Genomic DNA, 19,191 nt, shown 5'->3' with positions numbered 1-19,191 from the left:
AAAATGTGCATTCACTTTCCAATGAACATAAAAAAAGCTAGTAATAAAAGTAACAAAATAATATATATTGGTAGGTGAAAATAAATTAAAAAAAGACCAGGTGCAAATTTATTTTAAAACAACATTTTAAAATGCTTACATTGACAACTTATTTATTCCTAATACTTATTGACAACCGCAGAGTAAAAATGTCGTTCTGTTATCTTATTTGGGTCACTTTAAGGGACAACGATCTTGTGTTAATCCTTTTTATTTTTAAATCTTCCGAGTCTCATTTACATATTATCAAGACAGAGATCAAAAGGGGGACGGACAACGATTTAATGAAATATTTGCCGATGAAACCTTAAAGGATATCGAACCTAAATAGATTCATGAAAATGCACCTAAATTTGAACTATAATAGTATAGTAGATGCGTCCCAATCGATGAGTCAAGTTTTTAATCCAATCGCATTAAATGATTGCAAATTAAAAAAAACATTCAAATTAATTAACGGAATTCTTTAATTATGTACAGGTAAAGAAGAGTTATAATCGATTTTGACTTCCCAATATGAATAAATCAAATATTACTTTCTCTTTCTTATTATTATCCGCCTCTGTTAAAGTTTGTAATATGGTTTCGTAATGGCCGCTAAAAGGATGAACTGATCCCGCTAATTTCCCGACGACCAACAGAATTGCATGCAACTTTTATGAGAACTCTTTTTTTATTCATTCGATTCGTAATATTGCAGTGTGATTGTTGGTTGCGTTGTATCGACGTGAAATTTATGATTTAATTGCCTCTATCTGGTTGGGGTCAACGTACTCTCTGTTATATTGTAATTTTGATGGTCTTTAATACGAGAAATGGTTCACACTGCACCGCTCAACCGTGTACGCAATGACAAGGGGTTATTAAATTACAGCGGTTAGATTAACACGACGTAATTTTATGCTCCTTTATAATTATCTTAATTAGAAATTGTGTGAGCGCGCCCGTTTTGTTGTGAAATTTTAAATTGTAACAACCACCGTGCTCCAATTAATTAATACAATTTACTAAATACATTTACAAAAGACTTACTGTGGGTTTCTAACACCAAAATATCCGTTTAAAATATAATGTTATCTCTGTTTTCTTTTTCAAAGATAATGAAAGGGATCACGATGTGTTTTATATTGAAATTTTGATGTCAGAAACCCAAGTTTAATGTTATTAAACTGTTGCATTTAAAGTCGCAAAATAGAGAATTTAGTAAGAGATGTATACACTAAAAGAATATATAACTAAAAAATTTACAGGTACAAAACTCTCAATATACTAACCGTGGGTTTGTGAGACCAAAATTTTCCTTATTATTTCTTCCTTAATCATATCTCTGTTTTGTCAAAGATAATGACAGGGATAATATGTTTTATATAGCAATTTTTGCATCAGAAACAAAGAATGAACCATGCTTTTCATTCACTACAAAAATATAATATGTAAAATACTATAACGAACAATGCATAATACACGAGAACTATAAACAATGAAAAGTCCGAAATCTATGTTTACATTAGTGCGTCGTGAGCGAATCGGGCGGCTGTAGGACATTATCGAAGTGATAGCCAGCGCGCATAACTAAAGCCGGTCCTATGCGGTGATAGGACGCACGGGAACTGTATCGCGACGATACCAAATATCAGCTGAGTTATTGGCATATGAATACAGACACCATATGATTACACGAAGTCAGGATAAAATTAAATTCAAGATAATGTAATTAAACAAACATTTAAAGTTTAAAAATAAATATTTATTATATAAATAAGCCGACGAGGACAAAGGCCTCAATGACAAATAAACTTCGACCCACTTCCTATAAACTAACAAAGAATCTAATGAATAGTCTTACATCTATGATATTAAAGTTAAATAATAATATTTTAATTAAATTAATTATGAATTCACGAAATATAAATGTCATTTTTAATAGATATTTTCTTAAATATTATATAATTGTCAACAAGAAAAGGTTTAGATTATTTTAATTCCAATAGATGGCGCTTTTCTTTAAATCCTTAATTCTTTTCATTACACATGTCAAATGACCAAAATTACGGCGAACCATTAGATATTAGATTCCACTTGGAAAAATTGTTCATTAGTTTATTTATAATAATGGATGTACTTATTTTTGACAATATTTTAATTAAATGAAACACAGTGTTCCTTACAAATTCCCCAAGTATGGTCACAATAACGTAACCTCAGTGTATAAATCGAGAACGCTGTGTGATTGCGGCAGTTGTTTTTTTATTACTCTCTTGTTAAAAGTTTGCATATTCATGTTCCATTGAGGATTTAGATACGCTATCTATGATCCGGATAAAGCATTACAGTTTCTCTTTCAATGAAGCATTTCCTTTTAAAAGGCATTCTTTTATTTCTTTATTTACTTGTAACTTTTTTGTGCAAGTCCATATCTCGCATCACTTTCTTCCTTTTTCTTTGCGCATTACTTTCTTTATAATGTAATTTTTTTAGTATTAATGGAATGTTTGACTACTACTATACTAGCTGTCTCCCGCGACTCTGTCCGCGTGGATTTAAAGAAAAACTTAATTAGTGGCTTACGTGGTCTTCCAGCCTATATTCTACCTCTACGCCAAATTTTATCGAGATCCGTTCAGACGTTCTGGAGATACCTTGAAACAAACACACTTACATCCATCCAAACATTCTCATTTATAATATTAGTAAGATGTGGTTGTCGATTCTAATTTAATAGACTTGTTCACAATTATTCGCAAGGATATTGAATCGTGAAAGGTATTAACAGCATTAGCTAAAAATATAGTACTTCTTCAGTTTTTTTTTTAATTTGAATTTTATTATATACAACCTATCCTACGATCTCCGTATATCTTTCATAAATTCCCGGAAACATTAAAAAAAATCAGCGGAATAACAGCGACGTTAAAATGACATTTGCTATAAAAGACGGATTCTCGAAATGAAATCTGACATAAATGCGTTGTAAACGTATTAGATACGACAATATCCTGATGCAATATATACCAGAATTCCCCCGTCAGAGTCTATTTGCATGAATTTACGATGTCAACGTATTTTAACTTGATGTCAAGCTTTATAGAAACGTTCCAGGAACGGTTTGATGCCTTAGTGTACCTCAAACTCAATCATTTTAAATCTAATACTAATAAAATTGAAATAGCCAATATATTCATAATATTACAGTTTATTGACTGAATGTCATCAAAACTAGAATATATTTAAAGTTAAGTTTATTAAATAATAAAATAAAATATTCCGAAATACCAAATACATTTTTGACGGAGTTATTTTTAGTCATCATCATCAGCTCACTGTATGTCCCCACCGAGGGGCTCGGAGCCTACCCTAAGTTAAGGGTGATAGTCCATAGTCAACCACGCTGGCCAATTGCGGGTTGGTTGACTTCACACATATCTTTGAATTCTTCTCAGATAATGTGCAGGTTGCAACATATGTAAATCGGAAATCGAAAAACACATGGCGGGATTCGAACCCAGGACCTGCAGATTGCAAGTCAAGTGCTTGACCACTGAGCCACCGACGCTCCTAGATTTATTTTTAGTATAACTGCAGAATTAAATGGCGAGTAAGGAACTGCACTTAATGAAGATTTAAGGCACGTTTTAAGTAATCATTAAATGACTGCATGCGACTGATGTTACTCAACTTACAAAGTTAAGATCAATTTCATCAATGTCACAGAAATGATAATATAATTATTATACTCTCATCAGAAATACATTCCTTTTTTTAATAATACTCCACACCTATTTGTCTACGGCTATCGTGAGCGTAATTTAAAAAGAAAACATTATGTTAAAAATAGCAGAGCCGCGATACAGGGTTGCCACTGCATTTCTCATTAAACGAGTACAAGCAAGCTTCGTTCGCAATCCATCATTAGTAGCGGCTGGACGTGGACAACCCTATAATTTCCCCTTTCCCCTTTGCCCCCCTTCCTCCCAAGAGTCCCGCCCCGTCTATAATAAAAGAAGACGTCCGTACGAAATGAGTTTCGTCAAAAAACTTTTATGCTGCATTTTATATTTGTGATGTTTGGTCGGAATTAAGTAGTTTTTTTGGTGTTCGAATGCACAGAGCTAATTGGCACACGATTGTTTTAGAAGTTAAAATTACAAATGCAATAAAAAACATGGATATTAGTATAATAAAACTAGATATGATAACTAAGAATATTTAAACATATATAGAAGACTAACTGTCGCCTGTGACTCCGTCCAAAAAAACTTAACGAGTTGCCTATGTGTTCTCCCAGACTATGTCTTAAATCTGTGCCAAATTTCATCAAGATCCGTTGAGCAGTTCCGAAGATTCTTTCAAACAAACATGCATCCGTCTATCTAAATTAGCATTAATAATATTAGTATGATGTAAGGGAACTTCCATGTTTGTCTTGGCTAACATGTAGAGTTTTATACGCGAATGTCAGGAAATTCTCCCAGCTATGTTTATCGTTCTTGTCGATGACAGTATGATGTTACAATTATTTCGAAAATAATTATATATACATCAAATAATATGTTCTTTTTATAAATAAAAAATAATCTCAATAATTTTATTCGTATAATAAAATTTAAAAGTAAAAAGAATAAAATATAAAAACTGGTTCTCCTGCGGCCGTTGTTTGTAAATGAATGAATTTAGGGGACGAGTTTAGTTGAGAACTTGTTTGCTTTGCTAGACTACTGAAGCGAACCTTGGGTTCATTTCTTGTCTAACTCTTCATGAATACTACCGAAAACTGTTTTATATAAATGTTTCCTCACTGCGAATATTTTTATTATAACAAAGTTTATTCTTGTTTCCTATTAAATTATTTTATTCAAAAACTAACTGTTGTCCGAGACTCTGTTCGCGCGAAATTAAAAAAAAATTAAGAAGTAGCCCGTGTTCTTCTAGACTATGTTCATTTATGTAAAAATTCAGCGATATATGTTAAGCCATTATGGAGATACCTTCTAATAAACATCTATCCAGCCATCCATATAAACTTTCGCATTTATAATATTAGTAAGAAGTAAGATTGAAAATTAAGACTTAAAATTAGTTCTTAAATTGCGTTTTTATTTTCATTTTTAAAACTGAAATATTCTTAATTTTAATTAAAATATGTTGTTCATTTTACGAAGTTAAATTTATTTTTTATTTTTACATGTAATTGCCGCTACGTGTAATGAAAGTGCATGCGTGCGGGTGCTACGAATTATCGATACTTGATGCTCGCCTATCGATTATCGATACTCGATAGTGCTGTAGTAATTGAGCCGGCCTTCATTTCACACTTCATTCTTTATTAAACTCGTTCTGACATTTGTCGCGATGTATACTCTGCATAGTATCTATATTAATAAAATTAGAGTGTCTGTATGTAATATCCAAAAAAGCGAAAAACAATTTTTAAATTGTTTGTCTGTCTGGAATAATATCCGAAACGGCTGTACCGATTTTGATGGAATTTAGACGAGAAGGTAGCTAGCTGATGCGGGCATATTATACATTTTTTTTTACTGTTAAATAAAAAAAAAATATTTTCATAGCTACATCTTATTTCAGGCATAAAGGTATCCGTTTAATATACTGTAAAACACTACTCTCATTTTCTCCCAACACTTTTAATAAAAAATTAAAAGTGAAAAAGATAAGTCTGACTACGACTCATGTTTCTAATGATTTAAGCAAAGATACGAGTATTTTAATTCGAAGAATGAAATAATATAAAATACAAACGGGATTTTCTACGGCTGTCAACTAAATTGTTCCAATAATGCATGCAACAAGAAACCAGCCAACGACCTCATCGGTGTATAAGCCTAGAGTATAAAAATATCTTCTCGGAAACATTGCTAAACTAAATTGGATTTTAACATTGAACCTTAGAGTTTATTTTGCATTGCTAAATCTAAATGAATAGGTTCACATTAAAGTTGATTCGCGCGTAATACCCAATCATATTATACTATAAAAGAGTTATTCGATTAATTTCGCCGCATATGATATTTTGTTCGTTTTTATTTTTATATAAAAGTAATCAAGCATCGATGGTTATAGAGTCATGTATCTGGGCGTAATTTGATTTTACACGTGATATTGCGTAATAAATTTTATTTTACACACTTATATTAAAACTAAGTAATAAAATATATTATAGTTCAACCATTGATATTGATAACTAGCTATAGCCCGCGACTCCTTCCCCATGAGATTAAAATAAAAATAAAAACTTAATTAGTAGCCTATGTGTTCTATGTCTATGCCAAATTTCAGCGTGACCTATGCAGCTGTTTTGGAGATAAGTTCAGGCAAACATCAAAGATATTAGTATGATGTCCATTAAGTTCCATCAAATAATAAAAACTAAAATTAGTGGACAAAGGAACCAAAAAAGCTATGCTATTTGTTTATTGATTTTATAAAAAGGGAATATAATAAATACTATCGAATAATGCTAAGTTAAAATTATGACAACTTTAAATATTTGAGTAAAAACTATTTGTATATATAAGACCAATTTTTTATAGTCACATAAACATTCAAACTCACGATCTTGGTTCTTATCGAGTAATCGAGTAGACAGAAAAATCGATTTTATGACCTTTAAGTACATTAAATAGAGGACGATACAAAAAATATAAAACGTCATACGCCGTTTGCGGAATCCAACTTGCAAAGTTGCAGAGTTAAAATGAGCAAATTATTTAATGCGCATTAAAATTTTATACTGGCAACCGTTATTATGGCAACCCTATGTCGGAACGTTTGCATATCTTAAATGCGAAATGAAAGGATGCGGCTCGATTAAAAACGCTAACTGACTGTTAATTACTGGCAACCTATCGATTCTAATATTAATATATAAAAGTTACTTTGATACTGGCAACATTGAAGTAATGTGAAAAATGTTGGTTGTCTTAAAAATAATACTGGCATGTTTGTTTTGGTTTTTGTCGATTTTCTTCTTTTGTTTTACTCTTTTAGTTTAAAAAAAATATATTTCGAAGCATCATCGTGTTTTAGTAACTATATTAATAATTAAAAAAACAACATACTTGTCTATATCTCAATGTCACTCTGCATAACAACCTTATTCACCAAAATCGGATTACCCGTTTACAACAGGCCACAATAATAAAAAAAACTAAATGACAAATCAGAATAAAAAAGGTCTATTCGTAAGGAATGTATTTATTGAACAGAGATAAAAAATCCATTAAAAACTGCGCAATATTCAAAGATAGTCTTCCCTTTAGATAACGTTAGAGTTAGCAACTATGCAAATGTCGTGTTGGTATTAAGTTGTTTGTTTCCGTATGCAGATAATTGGACTTGTTTTTGTTCTTCTTTCATCCGTCGCATCCCTACCTATCATTCTTGGCATTCTTTTTGTTTAAATGAGTACAGATATAAGGTCTTTAAGAATAGTATCAATCTAAACAAGAGTACAAAAAGTGCTGTCAAACTTCAGCATTAAATCTACGTGTAATAAGTAAATTTTACCTTTGTTAGGTTAATTATTTTCTGGTTTTAAGGGAGTATTAGGGATAATATCAAGGTTTGATAAAAGTACTCTCTAAGTAAGTCTTCCGCGACTCCGTCCTCGCGGGGTGAAAAGAAGACGTAATTAGTAGCCTGTTCTACTAGGTTATGTACTAAATATATGTCAAGTATCAGTGAAATCTATGCAGCCGTTCTGGAGATACCTTCTAATAATCATACACCTATCAACCCGTCCATCCATCTAAACATTCGCATTTATAATATTAGTATATTAGGGAAGAGTTCGGTAGTTTACAAGGACGAAATTAGGAGCTAAGAGTGCTTCTGATTATGTTTTCATGGGCATAAACAGGTGTAATTTTTCTTTAAAACAAAGTTTCGCACTGTCTTAATAATTTACTATAAAACAAAAGACGACATATAAAATAAATCGTCCATGTATTTCGATGTATATCTTTAATATGATATATAAACTATGTTTAATTTTATTAATTAAAAACTTATTTACATATATTTCTCATATTTCAAATCCTGCGCTACATCAATGAGACATTATGACATAATTCAAACCGGTAATTGCTTCGACGGAAAACAGATGAAATATAAATAACCTTAAATAAAATTTAAAGACAGAATTATGTTTCTGCAAGCATGGAGTCGCAATAAATAATAAATGCAAATAAGCTTTCGTGAACGCATAACCATTAAGATTGTCAGAAGCAGGAAAAGAGAATCTAGTCCCACTTTTCTAGTACATTTCTACATTACAGATGCGTACAAATTTAAAATTGGTGTTAAATTTAGTGCCAATAGTAAACAAAAGGTATCGTTCGCATTGAATTTAAAGTATATTAATATAAAAGAAACCTAAAATAGCACTTAGAAGAATAATTAAGCGATCAAAATTATTCTGTTTAAAAAATTACATTTAACATTTTGTGACTGTTTTACAGTCACCAATTAATATAAAACATTAATAATTGGATTAAAATAAGAAGTACGTTGAAAACATCCGAACGAATAACTAGACGTCATCTCTTTCAAGATGGCGGCTCGCCACCGACACGCTGACAACTTTAGACGCGTCTTGCCACGTGCGAACTCAAGTAAATGACGGCTGGAATATATTCCCAGTAGGGATGTGATTACTATTAATAATAATACGATTTATTTTTTAATGTGCAACTTATCCAGTAATGGTAAATATACATTTATTTCATATAAATTGTGTAAAATAAACAAAATAAATGTAAACACGCTGTGACAGATGTAATAAACTTTCAATTAAGGACACATCGAGTTATAGAAACATGTTTCGCAACCCTAGGACGGTAAAAAGTGAATATTGCGGGCTGTGGGAATGTATCAGGTAATGCAATCTTTTTGCTGGGTACATTAGCAGTCTATGTTAATATCGCCAACCGCTTCACATTCCGTGGGACATTCCTCATATATTTATGTTTAAAGTAAACATGAGTAACAACATATTAGAATGATGAAACATGTAGAAGTATAAAGCCATTAAAATCTTATAAAAATTTTTTTCCTTGTTATTTATCAAAGAATATTAACTTTGTAGACAATCTAAAGAAAATAATTGGCACTTAACAAAATGTTAAACTGATGAAATTACAGTCACGTTGTTGATTGTTACATTCGACATAATAATAACCAATTTTAACCAATTTTTCTTTAAAAAGTAATTTAATAATTAAATTTATTTTCTACAAAACTGGCAACCCCACAGAATATGGCATGCCAAAGAATAAATTGGACGTAGAACTCCGTAAGATGGAAGCGTCCAATAAAAGCAAAAGTCATAAGCACTGACTGGCCGTGATCACTGGCGATGTTGCTATTTTAAAAATTAAAAATGTTAATTTAACTTTAATGGAACTTAAATTGGATGAGTAAATTTTTTACAATTGAAGCTACAGAATTCATTTGCATATTAAAATAATTACAATACGTCGGATACATGTGATATCAATATCAAGTAACAATTTCAATGAATTTATCGAAACACATGTTCAAAAACATTCTTATCTCTGGTTTCTTTAAGGATAAGAAAGAGATGTACACATGTTTTTATAATGTAAACGGTTAGTCATCCAACTTTTCAACGACATCGGGAATAAAAAACAAAAAAAACTTCTGCAGTTATCGATGGACATTAATACCGAGTTTTTATGAAACCGATAAAAAATATAAAAAGTCACACAAAACCATCATAGACTTGTTTTAATCTGTACCAAGAATAATGAGAACCTTATAAAATATATGTCAAATAAATGAGCCGACCGCGCATAATCGATCAAGCGTTTTACGGCTTGGCGATATTTAAAAAGAGATTTGCCTTTAAAAAAACTTCGAATTCCTCGTGATATTTTTTATAATTAGAACATATTTAAAAAAAAAAGCCAAAACCTTGTACGCAGTGTGGAATACGGCCAGGAAAAGAAGGTTTATAGCAAGGATCTAAAATTATATTCAAGTAAGTTTGAAACTAAAAAAAAATAGAAATCTACGTAAATTTCCATACAAATAATAAATTTTTATTCAGTCGTATTGATTAGTACAAGTGTTTAAAAGTTTTAAATATTTTACGATGATAAAACAAAAACTGTATTTTACCTTTTCAGTATTTAGAGTCATATTAAATTTCAAGGTTTATTGCAATAAAATTAACCTTAATATAGCGACCACACACGGTGTAATTATAATTTTGTACCTACAAATATGCACCTCAATATAAAACAAGAGGAATATGACCTACATAATTATAGATTGCACCGATTTTACTGGACTCATTTGTTTTTTTTTAAACCATAAATAAGTATATTCCTCATCAGCATTTAACTTTCCGTTTATTATTCCACTTTAATCTAAAATCTAATTAAAATTGGATAACAAACAAACTATCATTTTCTATTCTGCGGTATGCTATGAAAATAGTAAGTTAATAGTAAGAGAATAAATCTTAGAAATTAGCTCACAACTTTCTATTAACAATTACATTGTTAAGATCATGCATCAAGCATCATGTAAAAAATATCGTGCTATTTCGATACACTCCGTTTACCTCCGACGTTGAAAGAGAAACCGAATGCATTACGAAAGTAAACATTGTAATCGCATTTACATAATGAGAGTGATCAGCACATAAAAACGTTTATTTACGAATACGTAGGATAAAGTCAATGGCAACATTAAAAAAACAACTGTCAATGTCATCTGGCAAAGATTAAAAATTTTATTCAAAATGGCGGCATATTAATCAGTTATTATGGTATTATTTTACTAATATTACAAATGCGAATGACAATTATTTTTGTAATTACACAAAAAATATTAAGGAATAAGATTTAATAAATTTTTAAATATATTTGGTTTGCATTAATAAGGATTAGGAGCTGGTAGTGTTCATTATTTATAACATTTTGCTTCTCCTTTTTTGCTTTACGACACCTAAAAGTGCGACGAGTTTCTGATAAACTCGTTCTACATATCTCTGATAAGGTTTTTTCCTCTGAATCTGGAAGCTAATGACTGGTCGCACTCGAGTATCATAAATCTGTTACATCATTAACTATCGCGTGACTATGAACCATAAGCTAAGATGTCCCCGGGTGTTTACGACCGTTTAAGCCTTCCCGCACTAATTTATCGATTAACACTAAATTAAAGATTCAGTAAGTACGTAACAGATATAACTAGACCCGACCGTTATCTAATAACTTCGAAGGATTAAACCGCATACACTTATCTAATCTTAACATACCGGTCTTCCGAAGTTCAGAGCATATCAAAGAACGCATATTACCATCCCTATTTAAAGGAAAATCTCTCGATTATAGTGGCAATTACTTAAAAAAAACTTTAAAAATTAAACCGAGTCTTTTTTATCTACCTGTATTAAAAATATATTTTAATGTATCCGAGTTATACTACCATATTAAAGGAAAATACATTATCCTGAGACTTAATTATTACGAACATTAACGTCAGTATTAAATGGGAAATTTACAACTTGCAACACCATCAGCGACTAAAAACAAAAATGTCAACCAAGATGCGCCTACGCACGCGAGCACGCGGTAACCATGGTAACGCGCCGCCACGGAATTCAAAATGGCCGGCGTGTCTTATCAAGTTATTGAATACAAGCTTCAACGTGCGATTTCACCTGCGCAGCAATATTTTAAATTAAGTTCTCCGTGTATATTATTGGGTGTTTTTTTTTTCAATTTAACAAATTATTTAAAGATACGTATGAAGCTCACTTTGGACAAATGTTTTTATTTTAGAGAATTTACCTTCTAACTTCATTTTTCGAGGATATTTTACAACTACAAAATTAAACTGTATTTATATAAATACAGATTATATAATCTTTAACAATTATCTAACCATCGTTATAGCCCATTACAATAATCAGATGAATGTAAGCTGTTTGACAGCTCCTTGAGAGCTAATTTTCGTTGAACAGCCATGATAGCTTGGATCCAATGCTGCAGTCCACCAGTATGCAGAAATTACTAGTAATATCAGGTACCCCATGTCAAACTGTCAAAGTCATTTCCTATTAATTGTTTTTAACCATGCAATAAAAATTATATAGTCTGTCGATAGGAAGTATGATCGAGTGTTGCCATATCTTAAAAAGAGATAAAAACTATGAAAAGAAGAGTCAATATTTATATTCTTCCTTAATGGATAAGAAAAATGTTTTCAATAATTAGATAGATTTTTTTAATAGAGACATTTTTTTAATTTACGTTATACAAAGGAAAAAATTAAAAAGATATATTTTAGATTAAAAAATTTAGATTTTTGTATAATTTGTTAGATTAAAATGAATCTTAATTTTTAATCTATAATGTCTTAATTACATTGAATACAGATTTTAAATATATATGCATATGTAAGTATTAAGTCAATGCCCTAAGGAGCTGGTTTAGTTTTTTATCTTCTATATATGTAGTTCATTAACTATTTGCTATATTGAACCCAATTATAACTTTTGATAAAATCTACAAAGCAATTACACATGTTGCAATAATTTGTTACGCCTATCCAAAGATATATTATCAAGTGAATATCATAAATCGACTTTATCTAATCAGCAATAAGGTTTAAAATCGTATAAAATTTATTATTAGAAGAACTTTATCCAATTTTAATTACATCTTATTATAGTCTCCAGCTTATAAAATTATTGGTAAAAACATATTTTTTTTCTTTTATTACCTCTACCAAAATAATAATAAAATAATTAGTATATCTATTGTGAAACATGAAAGCATAGACTTTTATATAATAATTATGCAAAACGCGACTTAACCATTCATGTATTCATTGTGTAGTTTCATTCCAGCAACAAAACTAGACATTAGTAGTCTCCCATCGTATACCATCGCGTTTGCACATGCGTCCGAACTTGAATGAATCGACTACAAAAACTTTAATCGATTTAATTCCTAAACATTCGAAATATTTCACAATTATTTCGAAGTAAATTCCGACTTAATTCGTAAATCGCAGACTGTATTTCTCCAAGAATCGATTTCCAGTACACAATCGAGAGAATCGAAACAATCGAATGCATCTTGGAATCGCATCACTGGGCCGTGCGTGTCCCAGTACTATCTTAACTTATCACAATCGAGTCCAGGCTTATCCGCTCCGTATATAAACAAAAGGTTATTTGCTACGACAATTGTTCATTTTGGTTTTGTTAGAAATACAAGATAAAAGATTTTATAGCGCTTTGTTGCATTTTAATCAGCTTATATCGTGTTTTACAATTTGACAGCTTTATAAAGTTAAACAGTATAAAATAAAAAGTAGATTAAGATTTAAAAGCTGTTAAGGAAAAACAGCTGGGCCTAGTCACCCTAACTTACGGTAGGCCCCGAGCCCCTCGGCGAGGACGTATAGTGAGCTGATGATGATGATGAAGTTAAAATTATTACAATTTTTTAAAGTCAAAAGAAAGTCCGATATGTAATTACTGAGAAACAATCATTTAACCTCATTCGATTCTTAATTCTCTTTGCTAATTCGTTTACAATACAACGATAACGCTGTTGCGTCCGAGAGCCGGTAGGGGGCGCCCGGGGCACCGAGCACTGTTTAATTTTCAATTTAGATCGCAATTTGCGATGCGTTCGACGCACGCCCAAACTCGCATCACCAGCCTGATAGATTTATTGCACTTACGCCATAGTACTATATTGTGTGCATATATTAAATGAAATTAACTCGTATAAGTTATGAGTGAATCGGATTCAGTAGATAAGAGTAATGAAAATTTTGGGAAGATTTTTTTTTGCATCGACAAATTCGTCAGGCGCAGGCGGGGCGAAGGCCCGATGGAAATAAAGATCTGTCCCACGTGACTAATTTGCGTTCTTTCGCGTTGTGTGCTTGTTTTTATAGTAATTGAACGTCGGTACAGCGATAGCGTTTATTGTAACGGGTCCGTATAAATTACTTTTCTGGTTGCTAATTATAACGAATACCGCGCGCGGATAAAATCCATTGCTTTGATTCGACTTTAATAGCCTCTCATATCTCCGTCGTTGTAATATCATGTTACACTGATTATTCTTGTTTAAACGCCCATATTGCTTTATACTATTTATAGACACTGTTTATATTATTAACTTTTAGACATTATTAGTTAGAACTCTGGCGCGAATGGTGTGCTTTCGTTACAGTCACGTGTCGTAATGAGTGAGGGGATATAAAAGTCGACATTTTAGTAAGGGTAGTGTTGCGCCAATACACCGTCACAGTGTCGGATTTTCTTCTTAACAAAACTTACTAAAAATATAGAATTTTGTAATTTTGTAAACTATAATAAATTATTGAATAAGTTCATATATTCTAATGAGTTAAGGTAAACATATTATTTATTATATTAAATATAAGTGTTTTTTATCTATTAATTAATTATGAAATGTGTATTATCAGCTATGATCGATTATAATATTCCAAGTGTTTTAACAATCATACGCAATCAATACTGTATGTTGTCATCACGTTCAACTCGCTCCAACAATCAGACGATATCTGACATTCGACGCTTTAAAATAACGCAAATTATCACGCACTAAAATACTTTCTCATGCTTTCGACTTTTATTAACGCTGACATTTAAAATCGATTTTTTTAATCAACCGTCATATAAAAATGTCGACACCAAAATATACGAGAATCGAATGTAAAGTCAACAAACATCAACTTGGTATCTATATGATGTTTTTTGAGATGTTATATAATTAAGTAAGATACGTTCATAGTAATAAGTTTGTCGAATACAATGATACAATAAGCTGGTGACGTATCATCGCGTCACATCTTCCGCCAGGCAAGGACCGAAGGCAGTTCTACGTTCCCATTATAATTGCAAATGCGCTAACACTTTACAAGTTCACAAGCGTAGAAACGTTGACAAGAGTTATTTGTTTTATTTACAATAGAACATTAGAAAGCGATGCTTAGATTAAGGGGAATTCGATTATAACTAAATTTAGAAGAATATCTTACCTTTAAAATGCAGCTGCCGACTGCTTCGCTCTCCGACACGGTGACATTGTAGAAAGACTGGTCGAATATCGGCTCGTTGTCGTTCACGTCCAACACAGTTACCAACAATGTAGCAGTGGACGTCAGCGGCGGTGTACCGCGGTCAGTCGCCACCACCGTTAACTTTGGCATTGGATTCGTTTCACAATCAACGCGAGAACGTGTTGTCACTAATCCTGAACGCTCGTCAATCGCGAACCAATCCGATTGCGGTGTTGGTAACAACGAATACCTAATTTCCGAATTCTCTGCCTCATCCGCATCCAATGCAGACACTTGAATGACGGGTGTACCGGGCGCGGCAGCTTCGGGCACACTCGTTTTATATACACTTTCCAAAAATACTGGAGGATTATCGTTCACGTCAGTCACTCGAAGACTGATGATACGCGACGCGTGTAAAGGAGGCGATCCTTTATCAGTAGCGACTACGTTTAGAGTATAAGTAGATCTAGATTCCCGATCCAAGGGTAACGCGACTACAACTAAATAGATGATGTTATCGTGCGTCCGCAAATCGAAATGTCCATCACCACCACTTAGTGTTACATTTACATTTGCGTATTCCGTTTTTGAATCCGGATCGTGCACAGATATTCTTGCTACGAATTCATCTAGCTGCGCAGATTCAGATATTTTTGGAGTAGCATCATCACTCAGGAATATCACGTCTATGGTTGGTTGATTATCATTCACGTCCGTAACTCGAATGGATACAAAGGCAGTTGTTTCCAAAGGTTGTGCACCTTTATCTCTAGCAACAACCACAAGTTCATGTAGTTCTTTGGTTTCAAAATCCAAAGCTTTATTTACAGTAATCTCCCCAGTATCAGGATCTATTTTAAACATATTCTCTTTATCACTTTGTCTTCGATTTATTGAGTATTCAATCAGTCCATTCTCTGCTGCATCAGAATCTGTTGCGAAGACTTTTAGTACAGTTGTACCTATGGTGGCATTTTCTGGTATTGTTGCAGAATATACACTTTCAGCAAACACTGGAGGATTATCGTTTACATCTAATATTGTAATATTTACAGTCATCGTACCTCTAAGTGGTGGTGTACCGCCGTCTAACGCTTCTATAACTAATTCATAATGGTCCGTTGTTTCCCTATCAAGAAATCCATTGATTTGTAAATCTAAATAAAGAACACCGTCTAGTTCCCTATGGGAGGACAATCTATACGCATTTTCCGTATTGCCCGACACTATGTTATACCTTTGCGTATTAAAAACACCTAAATCCTGGTCCCTAGCCGGATTTAGTTTTCTTTTAACGTCCCTAGGAGTGTTTTCAGAGAATTCTACATTCATAACTGGCGTCGGAAAAGTTGGTGCATTATCATTTTCATCTGAAACTCTGACAACAACACGGATGTTATCACCACTAGCGGGTATTGCAACAAGCGCGTATTGATCTCTGTTCTCTCTGTCTAGAGGGGCGCGGGTCCGTATCTCTCCAGTATGGGGGTCTATTTTGAGGTCGTCATTAACAGCGCTGCCGGGAACTGGGACTATTGTGTATGGTGGTGCGGCGTCGGGAAGTTCGTCTCCGAGGTGACCGACTAGCGTGCCCGCGCGCGCGTTCTCTCGCACCGTGAATTCCCGGACGTGCTCGGCGGCGGCAGCCACCACTAGCAATGTAATGACGCGCAACATGGCGCGTTTGTTGTCCTCACCGCTCGCACATCCTCACACACACCTGGAAAAAATAACCTTTTTAGTAAACGACTAGTAAACTTTCTTAACATACTTAAAATCATATTAACTAAATAAAATAAGTGAGTAGCTAGAACCGCTTAACTATTCCGATCCTGTTCAAAGATACAACGTCATTATTTCACATTTAACTGTGTTGTAAACATTTGGTTAAATCGCAGTTAAGCTTAACAACTATTATATTCAGCGGACCCCGCCCTAAATTACTCTACATTAGATTCATATTATACGAGATAGTGCCTAAATAGGCCACGATTGCTATCACCAAATCGCTAGCGCGCTTAACATCCTATTTAGTAACAATTACATCATTTTAAGTACAACGCCATCTACCGTAAAAGCAAGTGAAACATTTGCGTCATATTAACTAAACTAAGTATAAAATACTTTATTCCTTGTGAAATCTTGCCTCAACGAGTTAAAGCTCAAGCAAGTTGTACATGTTGTAAGTGAAAACATTTAACGCTTTTACTTGTGTTACGCAAATTATTATAAAAAAAACAGTGCAAGTTGTGACAACTTTTACATCCTCACACCGTAGTGATGTATTAATTTTATCGTGTATATTTAAATATAAGATACGTTAATGTTAACCCTTTTACAACTCTAAAATCATCACTAGAAAATTAAAAAAAAAATACGTTATGGATCGATCGTTAGTTCTATATTTTCTATGCTTTCGCCCCCTACTGAGTCCACGTGGAATAAAAAAAATACTTAATTAATAGCCTATGTATTCTTCCAGAATATAGCCAAATTTCAGCGAGATCCATACAGACATATCGTTCGGAACTACATTTAAAAAAAACAATTCATCCATCCATCAAATTTATAAAATTAGTAACATGACTCAATTTAAAATCTCAATCGTATCCATAACAAAATTAATTACAATATAAACATATTTTTTGTTACTTCTAAGAATTTACAATAAACAAAACAAAAGCATTAACAAATTATAAATGTATTATTAACAAGAAACACTTATATGCGAAATATCCTTTCTCATTACACTGACCCGAAACGAATAAAAATATTAGCATATCTTGAACCCTTGTCAGTTTGTGCTGCTGCCTGTCTTTAGTCATTTATTTATTTTAAACATCTAAGTGGTGAGTTGCGAAATGTCTGAAACGCATTCGATAAACAGGATGTGTTTCCAGATAAGACGTAATGCAACTAAACGTGTCACGGAAGACTTAGTTTAGATGTTAAGAAGGAATGATATATTATTACAACACGTTAAATTCAACAAGTTTAATAATTAAAAATAAACTGTACTTTTCACTCATTGGTGGAATATGTCTACGTGTATGTATTACTCTACAAAAGCTTTGTCTATGTCTTAAAAACGTCACGCGTTTATTGAAAGCATAGAGCAGGCGAGCGCGAGTCGCGGTAAGTATTAGTGGGTCATCGACAAACCTTCTGCGCGATGCTAATATCATTTCCAAACTGTGATAAAAAAATAAAATATCTCCCTACATCTTTATAATATACACACTTATTTAAAGTTATTCAAGATATTTTAGTACACAAAATACTAGCTGCCGTCCGCGACTCCGTCCCGAATGAAAAAACCATAATTCGTAGCCTATGTGTTCTACATCTATGCCAAATTTCAGCGTGATCCATGCAGCCGTTCTGGAGATACTTTTAAACAAACATCCATCCAGACATTCGCATTTATAATATTAGTAAGTTTGAAAATTCTTGACCATTACAACTCCGGATTCAAATTATTTTCATATTAAGACTGACTACTAATCATTGCGCTGTCTCGATTCGCTAGCAATTAGCAATCTCTCTAACCGTTTTATCTTACGCAAATAAAATAAGAAGTTTAAAAACTAAATGAGTGTCGTAACTAGGTCATCTCTTTAATAGACATATCGTTACAATTTAATTTTATAGCAAGTCTTATTAGAGAAAGTGTTAATTAACAATTTGATTACGACAAAATAAACATATATTTTAAAACTTTTTTGTTGTTTTTCTAATCAACTTTAATTTCTAATTAAGATTTTTGTTACACTTTCAAATAACTTGTTGTTAGCGCGCGAACAGAGCCCTACTCTATCCCATAATGTATACATTTTTGTTGTATTTTTTACAAAGAAAACTTCTTTCAATCCTGGGCCTTGACTCAATTAACACATTTTCAATTATAGTATTATATCTGGACTAGCGGACCCGACAGACGTTGTCCTGTCTACACGTCTTTAATTTGAATAAATTGATATGAAGTTAATATTTGATGAAAATTGTGAATCTAAACCATTCCCAGATCCCCTTGAACACACACAAAAAATT

At 32.5% G+C, this 19,191-nt stretch overlaps 1 protein-coding gene across 1 annotated transcript in view; it reads right to left on the bottom strand.

Annotated features, from left to right (window-relative positions):
* ds (dachsous cadherin-related 1) overlaps nucleotides 1-19,191 on the bottom strand; it is a 233,698-nt gene that overhangs the window by 207,205 nt on the left and 7,302 nt on the right. Inside the window, exon 2 of the mRNA XM_013323136.1 lies at nucleotides 15,118-16,861. Within this exon, the coding sequence (XP_013178590.1) occupies nucleotides 15,118-16,818 (1,701 nt within the window). The 5' untranslated portion in view covers nucleotides 16,819-16,861. The remainder of the gene's footprint in view (nucleotides 1-15,117; nucleotides 16,862-19,191) is intronic.

The sequence above is a fragment of the Papilio xuthus genome, unplaced genomic scaffold (genome assembly GCF_000836235.2).
Source record: "Papilio xuthus unplaced genomic scaffold, Pxut_1.1 DF828952.1, whole genome shotgun sequence".
Classification (NCBI taxonomy): Eukaryota; Metazoa; Arthropoda; class Insecta; order Lepidoptera; family Papilionidae; genus Papilio; species Papilio xuthus.
This window is presented reverse-complemented; position numbering and strand designations above follow the sequence as displayed.